Source organism: Mercenaria mercenaria, chromosome 11, assembly GCF_021730395.1.
Source record: "Mercenaria mercenaria strain notata chromosome 11, MADL_Memer_1, whole genome shotgun sequence".
NCBI lineage: Eukaryota > Metazoa > Mollusca > Bivalvia > Venerida > Veneridae > Mercenaria > Mercenaria mercenaria.
Window position 1 is genome coordinate 74,814,841 of NC_069371.1, and position 18,484 is coordinate 74,833,324.

Consider the following 18,484-nt stretch of genomic DNA (forward strand, 5'->3'; position numbering starts at 1 on the left):
TCATCGTGACAGAAATCTCTATCCTGATTTTGAATACCAATGCCGGACAAGATTGTTCTGATTCGTCAAAAAGCATATCCACCAGAGAGTGCGATCAAATTTCATTATATGTATATAGTGAATCAGATGTCGATGTTCAAACGTCCGTACTATTCTGTACGACTAATTGTCCTTTGATATACAGACCGAGACGTGAAATTAATATTGTAATATTTTCATTCATGGGATTCAGTGTGGCTTATTTTGCAGTGAGGTACTTCTCTGTATTGTGTATTCATTGAAGGTTAAAATAATACCGAACATGTTCTAAGCACTCAAACTAAAATATATGAAAATGTTCTAAGCTATTCTGAATGTACTTTGACTGATGTAGAAAAGACAACAGATTGTTAAAAGGTCTTGTTAGGGTATTACTATATGTGCAGATGAATACAATTGGACTGTGGACGTGTGATCAGATCGGGCCCCAAACGAGTAAAACCTGAAAGGGTCAGATATAATAGTTGCAGATTGTATTTATTGAAAAATACTCGTATTAATATAAATAACATAAATAAATGATATGATAAAATTTGGTAGACATTAGATACAAGTTACTAAAATCATGATGCAAACCCTAAAGAGAAAAAGAGAATTGCCGGACAACATTCTGAGTCTATAAGTTAATTAGGACATACATTAAGAAAGCAGCTAGCATATATGTGTTCGTCTGTCTGGCGCAATATGTATCTAAGATACCACTTAGGTTTTACAATTTATTTTATTCCCTTATAAAACATTTTTGCAAAGTTCAATGTAAATATTATGCCGTAACAAATATAGATCATGAAATGAAACTGTCAAATTGATCATTTGAAGATAATACGTTTTTGAAAAGCACATGCCTTTACATTTCTTTTGTCAGCTTGGTGGTTTGAAACTTAAAAAAGGGGTGCTTCAGTTGTTGGTGTTTTGAAAGGAAACCTAACATTTTTAAATGTGTAGTATTTTCTACTTATACAGTGTGTATCATCATAGCTCAGATACGATAAGTATTCTGTTGAGTAAAAATTGTATTTTTGTTTATAAATTGACTAGAAACGTCATTTAGAAATAAAGCACCGTTTCTTGAGATGCTTAATTTTAGTGTGATATTACACAGGTAATTTACAACAGTAAAATTTGACATCATTCAGAGCGGTATCGTCGCGGAAAGGACCTCTAGGTTTTTCCACTCTTGTCATGATTCCACAAATTGAAGTGCCGAGCGTACACTCGTCGCTCCATGCTCCCCATGTACCAAATAAACCATGTCCCGGCGGTTTGACTATTTCGTACTGGCGTCCGCTGCCACTGCGGCATCTGAACTTCACGTAGTTCGCAGCAGTGTCATCTTTGAAAAAACCCTGAAGTGAATTTAGGTTCATACAATTCAGAGCTAATTTAAGCTTTATAAAGTAATTGTCCTATACACTTTCAAGTACAGACATTTTTGTAATTTCATTCAACTTTTATGATAATTAGAACGTAAGAATTTTTATGTTAAAGTTCTATAAGACTTTTACTTTATTGTTTAAAACAGGTGGAGCTGCTATCTAATAATGAATAATTGCATAGTTAGAAGATCACAACTATCAGTAGGACAATTAGCTTAATAACAATATTTATCTTTAATCATTGTTAATCAACGTATTCTGTACAATAAATTGCGAGATCAAAATATTTTTATTTTGGCGACAAAATTCATAATATAATGATTTTATGTAAGTTTACTTAAATTGTTGAGCTCGTAAAGAGCGCATGCTCATTAGAATAAAAACATCCGGTTAAACGACAGTCAACAAACAGCCTTGTAAATTCGTCTATTAGGGTCATAAACAATGCATTCAATAGTTATTAATACTCAAACTTTATATAAACAAAAACTTTTCCAGGATTTTAGTGCCTTTTATTTTTTATCAAATTTTATCTTTGACACTGAAACAAAATCTTATTTACCGTTTTATATTATTATGTATAATTGTCTTATCACACAACAACATTACATGACATAATATTTAATATACACGTTCTTGGCATTGTCAAAGGAAGAAATAGTTATGTTTTAAGTAAAACTGAAAATGGTCTGCATGGCACAAAGAGACAAACTTTCTGCCTGGTTGTTCTTTTATGTTTCACAAGCTGTAGTGAGATAGAAAACTAGATAAATATTTGTTTTTCAGTGTAGTGATGTCATGTTCCACAATGAATTCTTAATGCAGTTACTAGAGTATATATTTTGCCAATATACTATTTCTTTGTCATTCAGTAGGGAGAGCGTCGGTCTACGGATCGAGGGGTCGCGAGTTCGGTCCCCGGGCGGGGCGTTAGTTCACCGTGACGATTTGATAAAAGACACTGTGTCTGAAATCATTCGTCCTCCACCTCTGATAATTGATGTGGGGAAGTTGGCAGTTACTTGCGGAGAACAGGTTTTTACTGGTACAGAATTCAGGAACACTGGTTAGGTTAACTGCCCGCCGTTACATGACTGAAATACTGTTGAAAAAACGGCGTTAACCCCCCCCCCCCCCCCCCCCCTAAAAAAAAATTCTTTGTCAGAGCTCCGTCTTACCGAAACATTGTTTTACCTGCTTTTGCTGCACTTGAAGGTCAAAGGAGGTTAGATGCAGACGTCCGCCCGATTCGGATGGACAGAACGTTCGTCCAACCCAAGAACCCCAGTGTCCCTGGGTTGACGTGATCTCACCAGATTCATTCCCTTCTAAGGATTCACAGACAAGCTTGATGGCATTCAACGCTGTATTGTCAACCTTTTGTTTCGGTTCAATCTTCAAAGTAGAAATAAGGCATTTATATCTCTGATTAGAATATCACTTCTCTAGAATAGTTGTGCTGATTTGTTTTAGAGCCAGAATAAATTCGAATACCGTTATAGGCAAGTGCCTAACAGTGAAAGGCTAATGGAATTTATTTCAAACAAATTGTGAAACACGTTGCTGTTGTGCATAAAGAAATTCGAGAGTACCTGGTTAAGTATTTATCAAATTCGACTGAATTAAAAATAAAATACTATTCTATTTGTACAAAAAATACGTTAATACATTTAAATTTCAGTCAGAGCTTATGATTCATTTTTCGTTTAATTTCCACTCGACCATTATCATGCTGGACAAGGCTGATTCTGCCTTTGCATCCAGTGTAGATCATGATCAGCCTGCACATCCATGGAGTCTGGTCAAAAAATCTTTACTGTTCGCCATTCAGTCAATATATTTTTTGTTAACAGTAAGCACCCCTTTTAACAGTTAATGGTACTGTCCAGATTAAAAGATCGACAAGTTCATTATATGAATTTTGCTTGATAACGGTTGAGTGTAACCAGAACTACCTTACCTTCATGTCGTAACCGATGGCATAAGACCCTTTTGGACAGTACTGCACCGGGCCCCAATCACCCCACCGACCGCCATTTGTTACGGTTAGAGTTTTATTGACTGTGGAATTGTCTACAAACAAAAAGGATAAAATCTAACCCGTGATCCGAATTAAACTTTCTGTACATGCTTCAGTTACAGATCTGAAACATAATTGTCCTTGTAAGTTGCGTTTAAAAGTCATCAACCATATATTACTTCAATCCTTTTGAGTGCCTACTGAAAGCAAGTCACCAAAATATTGGACTGTCACTATATATAGAGTAAAAAGTACCACATTCTATGAATGCTTAAAACGTTAAGTGATTTGTTTAAACATATGTTTTACAAGTACCGATCATCCCGATTTCAACAAAACACAAGAGCAATAATATTAAAATATAATAATAACAATTACAATAATAAAATGAATGTTTCAACTTATAGAAATTCTTCACACGAGAAGCCTTAACAGAACAGTCAATTTAACATGACGAATGACATTTAAGAAAAGAAGTGGAAAGAAAAACGTACAAGTAATTTCAATTACTTATCAAACAAAACGTTTTCTTAAGAATTTGTGAAAACTGACATATCCCCTGTTGAGAGCCAGGCGTGTTCATCAACATTCTTCATCCATATGCTGATGAGCCCGTCTGGTTTTCAACTGGCGAAATACATTATTTCATTATGTGATAATAAATCAAAATAAAGCCGATTACTGAGATCCTGTTGTGCGTTTTTTTTTATTTCACGAACAAATACGATAAAAACATTCAAGGATTCATTAAATATAACACAGAATTGTGTGTAGTTTAATTCAATTTAGCAGTAGTAGTTTTCAGGCATATGTCATATGAGAAGCCATGATCGAAACCCAAATGGGGCTTGGACCAACGGCCTCCAGATTGAGTTGCACTTTAACCACTTGACTACTGCTCCCCTATATACAAGAAATAGAATGAATTAGCTATCATTAAACATACTCACGGACATTTTCGTCACTTTCTACAACACTGCTCTCGGTCCTGTCTTCAGTATAAAAATCCTCTTTGACACCAGCATCATTGGTTATGTCATTAGAAGATATCTCGAACTCCTCCACGTCTTTATCTCCAGAGCGAAGGAATTCTCTATCCAAGCCGCAGATCGCCTGGCCTACGAGAAAAGCAAATGTAAGCACACAAATGCCTCTGATAAAGACGTCCATCTCCGTACTGAGTAACAGGCGAAATGTGAAGATGAAATTATATCCTGTCCTATTACCCTGGCCGGAAAATGTATCCTAAAGCTGATATCCGTGTGGTCTTACTATTTGAAGTTATTTTTTCCGTTTGATGCATTGTTCGATATCCGTCAAATGTGATATTTCAATCAATGATGATTACTGATAAATTTTGAAGTGCCACCGGCATTTTATGCATACGTTTTAACTGTTGCCTTTGTTTGATACTTGACCAGGTTATTGGTGTTAGGATTGTAAATGTATACTTATGAAAATATTTCAGTATAATAAAATACACGTATTGCCGCCCCCCCCCCCCCCCCCCCCCCCCCCACCCGCAACCCCACGATCAGCTGTTAAAAAAAATTAGGCTTCCTGTGAATGACTTGCCGGTTAGTAGTCAAAACTATTTCCCGAGGTCCGAAGGAGAAAATTAATCAAATACACTTACGGAACGGCTTGTCGGTCAATAGTAAAAAACTAATGCCCAAGGTTTTAAGGACCGAAGACAGCTAGTTTTGACTATTCGGACCTCGAGCAAAATATTCATTAAATGTTTTATTACATAGTAATTTCTTAATTCTTTTCCTGAAAATCTGAGTTTAGCCGAGAAAAAATTAGTGCTGAACTTTAGACTGGCCAATAACACCAACTATGAACCGGCGATCTATTTAAGGAGTCGTGTCATAATGTACACTATCGAACGGTTTTTCGGTCGAGTCAGTTCTAATTCCGAAGGCCCGAAGGCCCGAAGGTGCAGGACTGCCTAGAAAAAAAATGAGACATGAGAAAATTTATCGGACATGACCTAAGTATGACCTTGGACGCAGATCTTCTATTGAATAAGCCTAAAACGTTTCTGGCATTTAATTGCGTATTCATCAATGAAGCTTAACTTTCCAAAAAAAAAAAAAAAAAGGGATTTTAGATATTAAAAAGAAAAAAAAAAAACAACATAAAAGCTGAACAATAAAAGAACGCCAAGTTCGCCAAGTTATCTGAAAGGGACAGAAAAAGGGAGATTGCAAAACAGACAACAAAATAATCATTCCAGAAACAATAATATTGATATGGGGTTTACATTTCTATGTCATCTTGTAAATGATTTTCATTACAGCATCCCCCGTTTTTGTATTTTTTGTATAATGAAAAGTATTTGTAGATGGAAGTTTGCTATATCTTTCCTCTATATGTTCTATTTGTGGCTGCTCTACTGTGCGGTGTACATGTATATGGTTGTGGATGTCTTTGTTGTGCTTAATGCTTCCAGGAAATCTACAGCCAAATGTAACTTATACTTTGTCGTTATGACGTCATGTCAACTGACGTCATGACGCCAGACATATGTTTGTATACATTGTATGTTTGCCTGAAGAAGTATTTAAATATGAAACGCGTTGCAAACTTGAGTTGTCTTCTTTCTTTAACCATATCAGGAAATCTACAATTAGCTTTTATTTGTTGACGGCCAATTATTTAGAAAACTTTTTCACAATCAGCTCGTGTTTACTTTGTGATAATGAAAAAACTGAAGAAAAAAATATCGAGTACCCTTGTATAGATTTGACTGCTGATCGGCAGAAATAAATTTTGACATTTTAAACAGAGCTCTTCAAATAAAGTTTTGTTTCTGCGGGACGATTATCCACCATCTTACGATGTAAGAATTTAACTCTCATTAGTTTTATAGAACACCCCCTAGGCTAGCCTATAGTTTATTTCAAAACGAGTCAGCGGAGCAAGTCTATAATCTGTTTCTAATTTAATCTTACCACAACTCATTTGAGCAAATCTCCAAAGTAGTCTGGATTTTGACTCCAATAAAAAAATGTTTAAATATTTTTTTCTCATTCGATTATGTAATATTTATATTAGCTGTAAAACATGTATCTTCCTGATAACATAATACCGAGTATGGAAAAGAAATGGTCCACACTTATGAGTGTTGGATAAATATTAGATTTATGATTTATAAGTTATAATATAAAGGATCTAGACTTTTGAATAATTATCATTAAACTTGAAGATAAGTCAAATGTAATTAAAAGCTCTTATATAATAACTGACAGACAAGTTATCAGCCGGATCCACATTTAAAAGATAATAATTCAATATCTTATTACTCATCCTGTTTTCTATTGATGATCTATAAAACTGACAGTATCTGTATGATCTGTATGATCTGTATTCAGAATTTTGTAATTTAATATAAATGATTGGAAATATACATATTTTATACTGTTTATTTAAGAAATAATATATCTCATTTAGTGATTTGTCGCTGAATAAATCATTGTTTGGAGTTCAGATGCGAAGGAAGTAGCTGCCCGAGTGATATAATAATACGCATCTGAACGACAAACAATGGTTTTATTCAAGAGCAAATCACTAAATGAAATATATTATTTCGATTCTAACACGTTACCAAGGACTTTAAAGTACATCCTTGATGGCATTCATTAAATATGTGCCCGTTTTCAATTGGTTTCTTTTCCAGGGCGCCGCTATATGCCGTTTGACGCTATGATGTAATAATTGTGACGTCAGAACAGTGTATTGTTGTATAATAATTCACTGTTTTCAGCCTTCTTTGTTTAATAGGAAAATGAATCTGATCGTGTTAGAATATGTATTTTATCCATGTGATATTTTGAACATTGCTGGAAGGCTATAATGATGAATAATAAAATATAAGAAATAATGATAAATAATAAAAAATGATAAATGATAAAAATATATTGCAAAAACGAAATTTTAGAAGTATTATTTTCAGTTGTTTGGGCGTACGCGATAGCGGAAAAGCCTATCAACGCATCAACGCGAGAGAAGTAAAAAATTATTTCATACTTGCGCGTGTGCCATTAATAAAAACTTGCTGCGATTCTGGCGAGTGCGCCAAGAAAAAAAATCGTTCGTTGCTTCGACTTGGCTAATACGCCATTGTATAAAAATAGTTCGTGCGATTGATAAAACACTATTGTATGGCCATTGTGCACGTGCCAAAGTTTCTATTTCGTCATAGTGTGCATGCCAACTCGAATTTTTTATAAGCGCATGCATCAGCGCGAAATAAAATGTTTCGTTCTGTGGTGTAAACCTTTTTGCCATGGTGCGTTGATAGTTCCATATTTGTCGCGGTTGCACGCGCCTGGACGAAACAAGAAAATTTCCAAAGTGTCTTTATGATATATAGACGCGCGCGCAAGAATGACCCACGGAAAGGTGCTACATCAACCAAGCGATATACAAAATGTCTAACATCATCCTACATTATTGTTGTTGATATTTTATCTTCTTTTTACATGTATCCAAAAATGTCATCGGGAACATGTACCAGGATTCTTAAAATCTCTTCATTCTGATAGGCTGAATGGTCATAACCAAATGACCCTACAGAACTGCCAGCTATCTATATAACCGCTTCAAAAGTCCCATGCAGTCATTCTTTTTGAAGCATCCAAAACAAAAATACGAATAAAGTTGTTTTGCTTATATATGCAAAACTGACAAAATACTGTTAAAATTATAAATGGTATTTAACATCATCAGATAGGAGGAGACGTTGTTTGTGCTGTTTATAGGTTATTAGTTTTGTATCGAGAAATATGCACGAGTTCTGCAGTGGAAATATTGCGCGACTTTTAGGAAGCGCAATATCATTCCACAAAAGAACGAGTGCATATTTATCGATGCAGATCTAATAATATTTATATTACATACACACACGACACTTAATATCATTATATAAATGATATAATGTGCTCTTTAGCCTGAGTTAAATTAAACATAGCATATTGTCGTTAAAGAACTTTTACAAGCTACGGAATGTATGAAACAAACGTCACAAATGGCGTCACGCACCCGATATGAAATTTGAACGTCAAAATGGAAAGATATTGACGTTTCAGATTCCACTGTAATTTACCGGAGTTTATTTAAGAAATGAAATTTCGCATGAACACCGAAAAATATAGTTTCATTTCTTATATTTTACATTATATATCCTTTCCATTTGTAAACTATATGCTATTATGAATTGCATATAATTTGTAGCATTTAACATTAAAATCAGCCTCCCGGCCATTCTGTTCACCAGACGGAACAACTGTGACGTCATCTAAGGAACGTTCTCCCTGACTATACGCGGACGTCGTCAAAACAGCGGTCGGTTATCACTAAGCAGCGATGACGTAACTGTCGCGCCTTTCCTTTTGCTGTTCATACGAAATGAACGTCAAAAGTTTCAATGGAAAAGAATAGGGCGAATGTAAATATAAAGTAGTATGTAATAATTAAGAAATAATTTTCAGGAAAAGAGTGCTTTAACACTATTTATACACAATTTGCGGTTATACGTAGGGCGTAATAATTTCACGACGTATTACCGCCCAAGGGTATAAATAGTGTAAAAAAACGGTTTTGCTATAAATTATTTCAATTCTAATATGCCTTTAATCTAAAACAGTAGATAAAATATAGTTGCGCTCTTTCTTGGTCGCAACAAAAACTTTGATGTCACCGCACGTTGACGTGAATTCTAATATGCTTTTCTCTGTTAAACACTCTTACGCTAGAATGACGTCACATTATGTTAGATACTGACACGTCATTTAGGAAGAACGGTGTTGTAAAATATGTTCACACACAGATATTGGCTTATTGGCGAAATTGTCTCCCTTGAAGACAGTTTATCGAGTGTATCGATTAGCCGTTATCGGTCAATTTACGCCTATTAAAGTAGGTGTGTGGGTGGGGGGTGGGGTGGGAGGTTAAGAAATCTTTAATACCTCAAATGACATCAAAAGCATTATATGACAATGTTTATTAAGTTATTGAAGTAATATGCAATATTTGCGGATTACTAATTTTTGCAAAATTTCATGAATGTGCATTTTAAACTAAACTTATTTGAAGGTCAGAAATAAATACTTTACTTTAGATATACTAGTACCATCATACAGTACATGTGAGATTATGCAGTGTAGTATATACCTAGGCTTGATCTGTCTGTCTCAATGAGTGAAATTATTCTCGTTTCGAAATTATCAGGCTGTACGGTAATTTATTGATCTTGTTTGGCGGGAATTTAGAACGGGGTTTTCGTGGTAATTCGGGGGTATTTAAGCGTTATACAGGTGTAGTCGTCACTTGAGGCTAGAATTTTGACAGCAATACACATCAGGACCCACCCACCCTCCCTTATTTGAAGCTGAACTAAACTATTTAATGGACCATGGGTATATCAGAGTTATAGCTTTATCGCTTTATAAAATAAGAATATTATTGTGATCCGACTTTAGAATAATTAATTACGTACACTATTCATTTGGATTCAAAAACATGAATAATATACATTTAGAATCATAATTTTAAATAATAGTTTCGGAAAGCTGAGTACTTTAGTTTTGAATAACACGTTTGTACGATTATTAAAAGTATATGTTAGTTTCGTTTCAGAATATCTTAAAGAATCAAGCTTACAATCCATGCCAAAGCCTGATGGGTACAACAAGAGGAATATCCACACTATAGAAATGTTGTATTTATTCCGAGAAAAATGTAAAGATATTTGCTGTTAAAATACATAGTCTAAACCTATACTGAATCTGTTTTTTGTTCTGATAATTGAGATTAGAGAATAATTGATTTACTCACAGCTTTAGTGTGAGTAATGATAATTTTCCTGTACAGTGTAGTGACTACAGTTTTTTTCAGTTTTTATTTGGCAAATCGGCATACATCATGCCTTTGGCCAATTTAACAATTTTCAATGATGAATATGGCCAAGACATACAACAACATGTAAAAAATACATCTAAACAGAATTGAATAACGTGTTGAAGAGTATTTTACAAATATACACAAACATATACATATAGCTTTTAAGAAGCAGCTTCTGTTTCAAGGGTTGTCTTTCTAAACTGAAAAGCCTCATAAATATATTTTGCAGTTTTATATAACCTAAATTTACTTTTAGATGACATAATATTTACAAATTTTTGCACACTAGGCCATGCACAGTGACCAAGGTACTTGTTTCTTAAATTATCATATGCAGGACAGCTTAACAAAAAATGATACTCGGATTCAACCATATTGGAGTTACACATTTTACATATACGTTCATGTCTTTGAGTTCCATGAAATCTTCCAAATTCAATTTCCAGATTATGAGAACACATTCTAAAACATGCAAAACATTTTCTTAGTTTAACATTTGTTATTGTATCTAAATATTTTTCATATCCAAAAAATGGTTTAAATTTTCTATAATAATCTAATTTTGACACATTAATAATTGATTCATTCCATGATTGCAAATATTGATCTCGTAAACGCTGTTTTAAAACAGGAAAATAATTAACATCTGGTCTAAAGTTAATAAAAATATCACTAAAACCTAAATTATCTACAAGTTGTTTTATTTTAAAAGCCTAGCTTTTTTCATTGTTTCCATTGCATTGTTCTATAAATAATCTATACATTGGCGAATTTTGATTTTTCATAACTTTCAACCAGAAATTAATAGCTCTTTCTTTACAGATTAAAGACAGTGGATATCTACCCAATTCTCCTAATACTGCAATATTAGGAGTTTGTTGTTTTACTCCTAACATATTTTTACAGAATTTCACGTGCAATTTATCGACCTCTTTAAAGTCATAAATGCCCCATACCTCAGAGCTATATAAAATAATTGGTACAACCATTGAATCAAACAGTGCCATCTTGGTTTTAATATCTAAGTTAACTCTATCAAATAAAGATAATAAGGCATTATAGGCTTTAAGAGCTTGATCTGAAAGTGTTTTAACAGAATTTTTCATATTTCCTGTGTAAGTCAGATCAACACCAAGATATGTAAAGTTATCAACTACCTCTATTCTCTCGCCATTTATTGTCCATATAAAATCATTTACTTGTTTTTTCTTCTCAAAAATACATATTTTTGTTTTGTTTACATTTATTTTTAGACCCCATTTAGTAGAATAAGTATGAACAATGTTTAGCTGCGCTTGCAAACTCTCAGGATTTGTTGTGAATAAAGCTATATCATCAGCAAAAAGAAGCATATACATACTCAACTGATTTAGGTCATTTTCACTTAATTGATTAAAATCGATATTTTCATTTATGTCGTTTATGAAAAGGATGAAAAGTAGAGGCGAGAGTGGCTCCCCTTGTTTTAATCCGATGGACACATCAAAAAACTCTGACAAATTCATATCCGAAGACATCTGAACACAAGATTTAACATTTGCATATATTGATTTGATAATATTAATCATTTTACAACTGACACCTTCTTTTAAAAGCTTTACCTACAAGATCAGATACTTCTGTACCTGTGCTGGTAAGTACACGACCTATCCCTTTTATTGTTTGGTTTTATGCCATTTTCAACATTTTTTAATTATGTATGATACATGGTAAGAGACTAAAACACATGCTTAACCATGTGTTCTGTGAAAGGCTAACTGTTTCCCACTAGACACAGGGGGATTAATCGTCTGGTTTAAGCATGCATCGCTCTCCGTCTGGAATGAGTAAGAGTTAGATGCTACATCATGTTCACTTAAAACTTCATGCTGCACTTTTGAAACTTTATTCGTCTATAATAGCAAAACAGTTTAGTCAGGTCTTAGCAACTGAATAAGATCCGCCGAACATTTGCTTGTAAAGCAAAGCAAATGAGAGGCGCGTATTCATAAACATTTTTAATATTTATCACAGTTTAATATTACTTGCTGCAAATTAAAACTATTATGCAGTATACAATTTGAAAATACGCCGTTGTATTTAACATGTAATGTGTGTTTCAGAGCCTACGACAATTGTACCTGAACCAGAGATAACTGTCACATCGGTATCGGAGACAACTGACACACCGGTATCGGAAACAACTGGCACGCCGGTATCGAAGACAACTGGCACAGTTCCTATTATTTGGCCTACAACTGATCATAACCTTTCACCAAACCGAACCTCCACAAATGCAGTTCCGTCAGTTAGTTGTGTTAGGAATAATATTTTATGCTGTCATTTTTTTCTAAACTATGTATCTGGAAGAAAGGATATCCATCTTTATTCATAGATTTTACATCCTTAGCTCTCTTATTGTTCCACATGATTTCGAATTTCAGAGTAAATGGATAATTATTTTTTATGTTGGCAGATAGCCTAAAACGTAATTTAGAGCGGCAAAATAGAATTCATTTGGGTATTATTTAAATTACATTTAACAGTCACAAAGACAACCCTTGTATCGCCACCAACAGACAAATATGAGTCACCAGTTACCGTTCCACACAGTTCCTCAACAGGTAAATGCCTGAGCATTCAAATAAGAAGAAAACATTGGTTTGGTCTTTAATCAACTTATACTTTCATATTATTTATAGAGTGCGTAATATACTTAAATTGAAAATGCGAAAAAAGGGAAACCATTATCGCTACTGAAAACGATTGTTTTCCGTCAGTATATTTTTACTTTACCTTCATTATTTTCTCTTTAAGATACTTTGAGATACTTACTGTGTATGATACTTACTTATTTTTATTATTAACTCATTTTGTGTTTTCTCATTTTCTGTAATTTACTGATATACGTTACCTGCCTTGATCACCTTTTTGTTCAGGAAAAAAATTGACTCAAACATGAATTGTTTGATATATTTATGAAATATGTATTGTTTTGGGCTTATAATTGTCATGGCTGGATGAAGAAAAATATTTGTTCAATTTAAATTGAGACTGAATTTTCTTGCCCCGGAAATGACCGCATAGTCAATACACCAGCTATAATTTAGAAAATAAATTTTTTGCCCAAGCAAGGATAAGATGCAAATTGTTATAACGATGGACATCAGTGTTTATGGTCTGGTGTGATTTGTCTTGCAATGCTGGATAATATCCTGAACATGTAAAATAGAAGTACGAGAAATACACAACATTTCAATGCTATAACATACCAGTGTTAATGATTTATATTATATTATCTTCTATATTCAGCGAAGAATTTAATTCTTTACTTTCATTATTTACTAAGATTCATCTGCTATGATTATTATAGATACACAGACACCCGTACCAAGCACACCAGTATCAGGAGGTCATCCACCACCTACTTCGCAGACAAAGAAACCTCCGTATGGAGGTTAGAAAATTAAAATACGGAGGTAGAATGTCCGAGATTGAGTGTATAACGGCATCCGGAATACCCTCGTACAGTACCGGCGAGATCATATCATGCTCGGTAAATAACGGACTGGAATGAAATGAACTTAAAGCGGCATGCCTCCAGATCGTTCGACAAAAAAAATAATATTTTTTCAGATATCTTGAAATAAATCGATATTTCATTAGAAGGCTTTAAAACTTAATTACTGACAAACTTTATGTTACGGAAACACATGAGAATTTGCTGTTTTTACTACTTTTTACGATGAAAATCGAAAAGCGTTTGTTATGCTCTTACTCCAGGTAAACTGTCTCGATTATAAATATCTATATTTTGAAGTCATTATTCACTACTTCAGCTATAGCGCTATTGGTTACAACGACGGGAAAATGTCTTTTTTGCCGCGGCGGTCCGGGGTTCGATTCCCGACGCGGTCATCTTTTTTTTTCTTGATTTGGAATTTTAGAAGTATTTTAGAAACAAAAATTCATATTCTAATGTTCATAACATGATCAAAACTTCAATTTTAAAGAAAGATTATTTTTAGCCAAATCTGGAGGCATGCTGCTTTAATATATATTTTAATAGGGGATGAAAATCCCCGAGACGGTAACGTCCGTATATAGTTATTCGTTTTTGTTGTTTGCATATACTGAGGCAATTTTTTCGATGTTTTCCGGTTCCGGTTTATGTACACGTCGCAGACTGGTTGTCTGCACGAACAGCCGAGCACCCCGAATCAGTCATAGAAATTCGTAAGCCGCGCCAACATGATTCTTTTACCTCTTTTTCGTAATGAAAACTGTACATGCAACTGAAAAACACTTTTAACACAGTAAGGAAGTGTAAAAGGCTGTCAAGTTTCTGTGTGGAGTGCAAACAAATAAAAAAAAATCCTAAAGTCAGTGCGAGAACGCGGTGAATGACGTCATCGACACGGCTTCCCGTAAATTTTGCAAAGTATGATATATGTAAGAGGTATGATGACACTAAATGTAAACTTTACTGTAAGAGCGAAGTTTCACTTTCTTTTGAGTGTTGAATATTTCGTTGTAAGTGGATATATAAAAGATAAATCCCCATGCTAGGCGGTGCCTTAATTCATATTATGATATACACATTATCTACGTAAAAAACGTATTCTTTGACCTAAATGAAATGTAGGTAAAAAATAGTATATCACTTTTTTCAATGACATGCCAACCCTAATGTTAATAAATAAGATCTGTAAAATGTCCTGTATAAAATATAAAGTAGGACAAATTTGCACACGTTTTTAATACATAAATTAATCAAAATCATTGATTTTTTATGATTATTCACAGGAGTTCCAACATTACTTCCGCCCAGAATATCGACAGACCGCCCGACACTTTCACCACCAACAGGATCAACACAGAAACCGGATGTAAAAAGTATGTATTCTCTGTCGTCGAAAAAAAACCTACACCAAGCGATAAATTTATGGCCTGTAGTTCTAGATTCACCTACAAGATTATTTCAGAAGTATTTGTTGGTGGTCTTTTTTTTCGTATTTGTTTACTATTTTGATATACATTCATTAAGTTTGCTGGAGATATTGCTCTCTCGGTCTCCGTTGGTGGCTTAAAGATAAAATAAGAGAATTTTATCGTATTGATGTAAACCTTAGGCAAATCTATCAAATAATAAATTATGCAGTTTGAACTTGGTTAATGCGGCATTGCTACTGTGGAACACGGTGGAGAAGCAGTGAAGTAATTGCAGTAAACGAGTTAAACTCCACAACAGCCTTTGTTCACAGACCGTTCCAAGACATTGTCCCATTTTGTTTGTTGTTTTTTTTTTCATTTATCTGTATGATTAACATTGTCTATTCTTTTGTTAACACATATATACTGTGCATATAATGTACCTACACTGCTGTAACATTTTATTTTCAGAGGGCTTGGTCCTTTATTTGTGGTCGTTGTTATTCACTTTTACATCTAGGCATTATTAAGTATGAACTATTTTTAAACTATCAGACAATGTTACATGCTAGAACTTTTGTTGGTATATCATATTTATATAATTTTGTTCAGGTCCTAGTACAATAACAGCAGACGGCAAAACAACAACGGATCATCCAATGCCTAACCACATCACAGAAATACCCGGTAATTACAATTATATTAGATTTGAAAAAAGTTCAACATTGCCGTGTTATCAAAGACTAATTCAGTCTTGGAACCGCCCATCAATAGAACATTTACATCTTAAGTTTTGGTATCATGATACTGAAAATACGAGGACATCAATTCAAAAGTGCCGGTGTCACAGGGTGAGAAAAATGTGCAGCCAGACCGGGACTCGAACCCGGGGCCTCGGAATACCATTCCGACTGAGCTACCCGGCCGCCTACACACTTTCTCCCCGTTTTAATATTCATGTTCTACACCGTGACACATTTCCCCACCATTTTGAAATTCGTCCTCGAATTTCAGCGGGTACTTTATATATAAGCAATTACAGGCGTCGGAGACTATCCAGTGTAATGCCGTCACGGGCCCCACGTTGGGCGCCAAATGTCACAGGGTGAGAAAAATGTGCAGCCAGACCGGGACTCGAACCCGGGGCCTCGGAATACCGTTCCGATGCTCTACCGACTGAGCTACCCGGCCGCCTACACACTTTCTCCCCGTTTTAATATTCATGTTCTACACCGTGACACCGGAACAAGACATCAAGAAATATTTTAAAACAAGGTTACTTTATAGCTGACTCAACAGCTTCTAATATTAATGTTATTATATATCAATGTATACAGAACTAATAAATACTGATTCTGGAAGTCATATCGATCGCTAGTTATCTTGCTCAAGTACATAATCTATTCGTCAATTCCTTTACGTATGTACTTTCTAATAGAATAAAGCACATTTTATATTTTATTTAACCTGCAGTGACAGAAACACCTTGCGTACCAGAAAATTGTCCACTAATGATCAGTCCAACAGTTAAGGCAGGAGAGGTGTTGAGAACGACAGAGGCTGCTGTACCAAGTACGAAGTGTTCTGCAAACCAGAGGAGTGTTCCCCACCTACCATAGTGTGTCCTACACCAATGATCTTACAGCCTGCTAATCCACAGGAATGTTGTCCTACATATCGATGCAGTGTGTATAAAGTCTTCACAATCGTTTAAAGACATTTTATCTACTCGGTTGCCTTGTGATAGGACCCTCGCTTTGAGTACAAGAGGTCGTACACGTTCCCTGTACATATTTTGCCAATGACGTCAAAAATGTCACCAGTAGCTCTTTTCTGTGTCGCTTGGTATTGGAAAAAGGAAGCTGGTTTCTTTTCTCGCATACATTCATGGGACAGATGTTGTCAGCAATAAGGTGCCGAGGAGAGTTAATACTATACGGTGCAGGCATTGTTTTTACATCAACATAGAATAAATTTAATTTAAGATAAAACTGAATCAAATATACGAATAGCAATCATTTTCAGTAAAAATGTATCTCCTTCTAGTTAGTTTTGTGAGAACAGGTTTGTTTTAATTGTTGATTTACATTGCCAGTCAATGTTCTGTTATAGAAATAGATTCAAAATTTTAATACTGTTGTGACAAAATGAGATAGATGCTATTATACCGGTGTTGAAGGATAAAATTTTGTTATAGTCTGCAAGTTTTTTTATAAATCTCTGTAAAGTACCGAAATGATTTACAGAGCTTTCATGTGTACCATGTCTTCATGTCGAGGATTTGCATTAAGGGTCAAACACTTAAGTTCTAATGCTATATTTATTACTTGTTTCAGTGTGTCCTCCATCCTGCTCTCCTGTACAAAAGCCTAACTGCACACATGTAAGTATCGGTTCGAAACACATTTTTATCTGGATATGATGGTTTATAGTGTATTTTTGGGTGCGCACCATAAACCGTTTTAAGCTCCGGTGGTATTTTCCCACTAACCGTTCGAAGGGGGTGCCCCACTGTGTTCCTTAATTTGCTCGTTTTGTCCTCGTGTTTCCCTGTTTCTCGTATTATCGGGGTTTCTCATATTCTCGTTTTTTGCCTTAAAGTTGTCAAATGATACAATGTTTGTTATTTTCTAGACAGGAATGGTACAAAACTAATACACTGAAAATGTCAAGTGATTTGAACGCAAACTGATGAAAATATTGGCATTTTACTGAATTTTCAAAAACATCCTTATTTTTTTCTGTGGTGTTTGCAAATTTGCCATAAATTATTCACTATGCAATTAATTGTCACATTTCTTGATGTATTTACTACAGAACATATCTTTTTATTAAACAATTGTAATTCTAATGTTTTAGATTCTACAAGTTATTTGTGATGAAGAGTCAAATCTAAATCCACGGGACTACGAGAAACTCTTGGTCCATTTCTCTAGTTGGTGGTGGTTTCAAATACTGTAACAAAATAATTAAATGGGATAATTTCTGTAACATTTCATGGCTCCATCTGAAAGACAAGTGAATTTTCTACAAAATAACACCCAAACACTGTTTATGAAATGGTTAATCTGTTACTGGGAGTAAAACAACCCCATAGGCCCCTGAGAATATGAGAAAACAGGATACTTGCTATGTATATGTGTGTGTGTTGGCAGTGATGTGGGTTTCGTTTTTGGGAGGCTGCGTTTTTGGAACGTGGCATTCCCTGTTTGATATTATCTTGTTTTTTTTT

General features: G+C 34.5%; 2 protein-coding genes across 2 annotated transcripts; one reads left to right on the forward strand and one right to left on the reverse strand.

The window, feature by feature from the left end:
- Nucleotides 1-497: 497 nt before the first annotated feature.
- LOC123531714 (vitelline membrane outer layer protein 1-like) lies at nt 498-4,632 on the reverse strand. The gene is made up of 4 exons (XM_045312916.2): nt 4,386-4,632; nt 3,376-3,488; nt 2,610-2,810; nt 498-1,385 (listed from the first exon to the last, which is right to left on the reverse strand). Exons 1-4 carry the CDS (start codon nt 4,603-4,605, stop codon nt 1,134-1,136), a joined length of 786 nt encoding a protein of 261 aa, XP_045168851.2. The 5' UTR covers nt 4,606-4,632; the 3' UTR covers nt 498-1,133.
- A 7,510-nt stretch (nt 4,633-12,142) lies between these two features.
- Nucleotides 12,143-16,871, forward strand: LOC128546831 (uncharacterized). Its single transcript, XM_053518212.1, has 6 exons — nt 12,143-12,167; nt 12,867-12,944; nt 13,694-13,777; nt 15,127-15,216; nt 15,865-15,939; nt 16,726-16,871. The coding sequence occupies exons 1-6, from the start codon at nt 12,143-12,145 to the stop codon at nt 16,869-16,871; spliced, it is 498 nt and encodes a 165-aa protein (XP_053374187.1).
- Nucleotides 16,872-18,484: the final 1,613 nt, after the last annotated feature.

What these genes read in the sequence shown, in the direction of transcription:
- LOC123531714 (XM_045312916.2), bottom strand. Translation starts at nt 4,605, where the DNA reads ATGGACGTCTTTATCAGAGGCATTTGTGTGCTTACATTTGCTTTTCTC. An exon ending in AGAAAGTGACGAAAATGTCC is followed by an intron (nt 3,489 to 4,385) that starts GTGAGTATGTTT and finishes TTTTGTTTGTAG; the next exon opens with ACAATTCCACAGTCAATAAA. An exon ending in TTCAAGTGCAGCAAAAGCAG is followed by an intron (nt 1,386 to 2,609) that starts GTAAAACAATGT and finishes AATTCACTTCAG; the next exon opens with GGTTTTTTCAAAGATGACAC.
- LOC128546831 (XM_053518212.1), top strand. Translation starts at nt 12,143, where the DNA reads ATGCATCGCTCTCCGTCTGGAATGA. An exon ending in AAAGAAACCTCCGTATGGAG is followed by an intron (nt 13,778 to 15,126) that starts GTTAGAAAATTA and finishes GATTATTCACAG; the next exon opens with GAGTTCCAACATTACTTCCG. An exon ending in CCACATCACAGAAATACCCG is followed by an intron (nt 15,940 to 16,725) that starts GTAATTACAATT and finishes TTTAACCTGCAG; the next exon opens with TGACAGAAACACCTTGCGTA.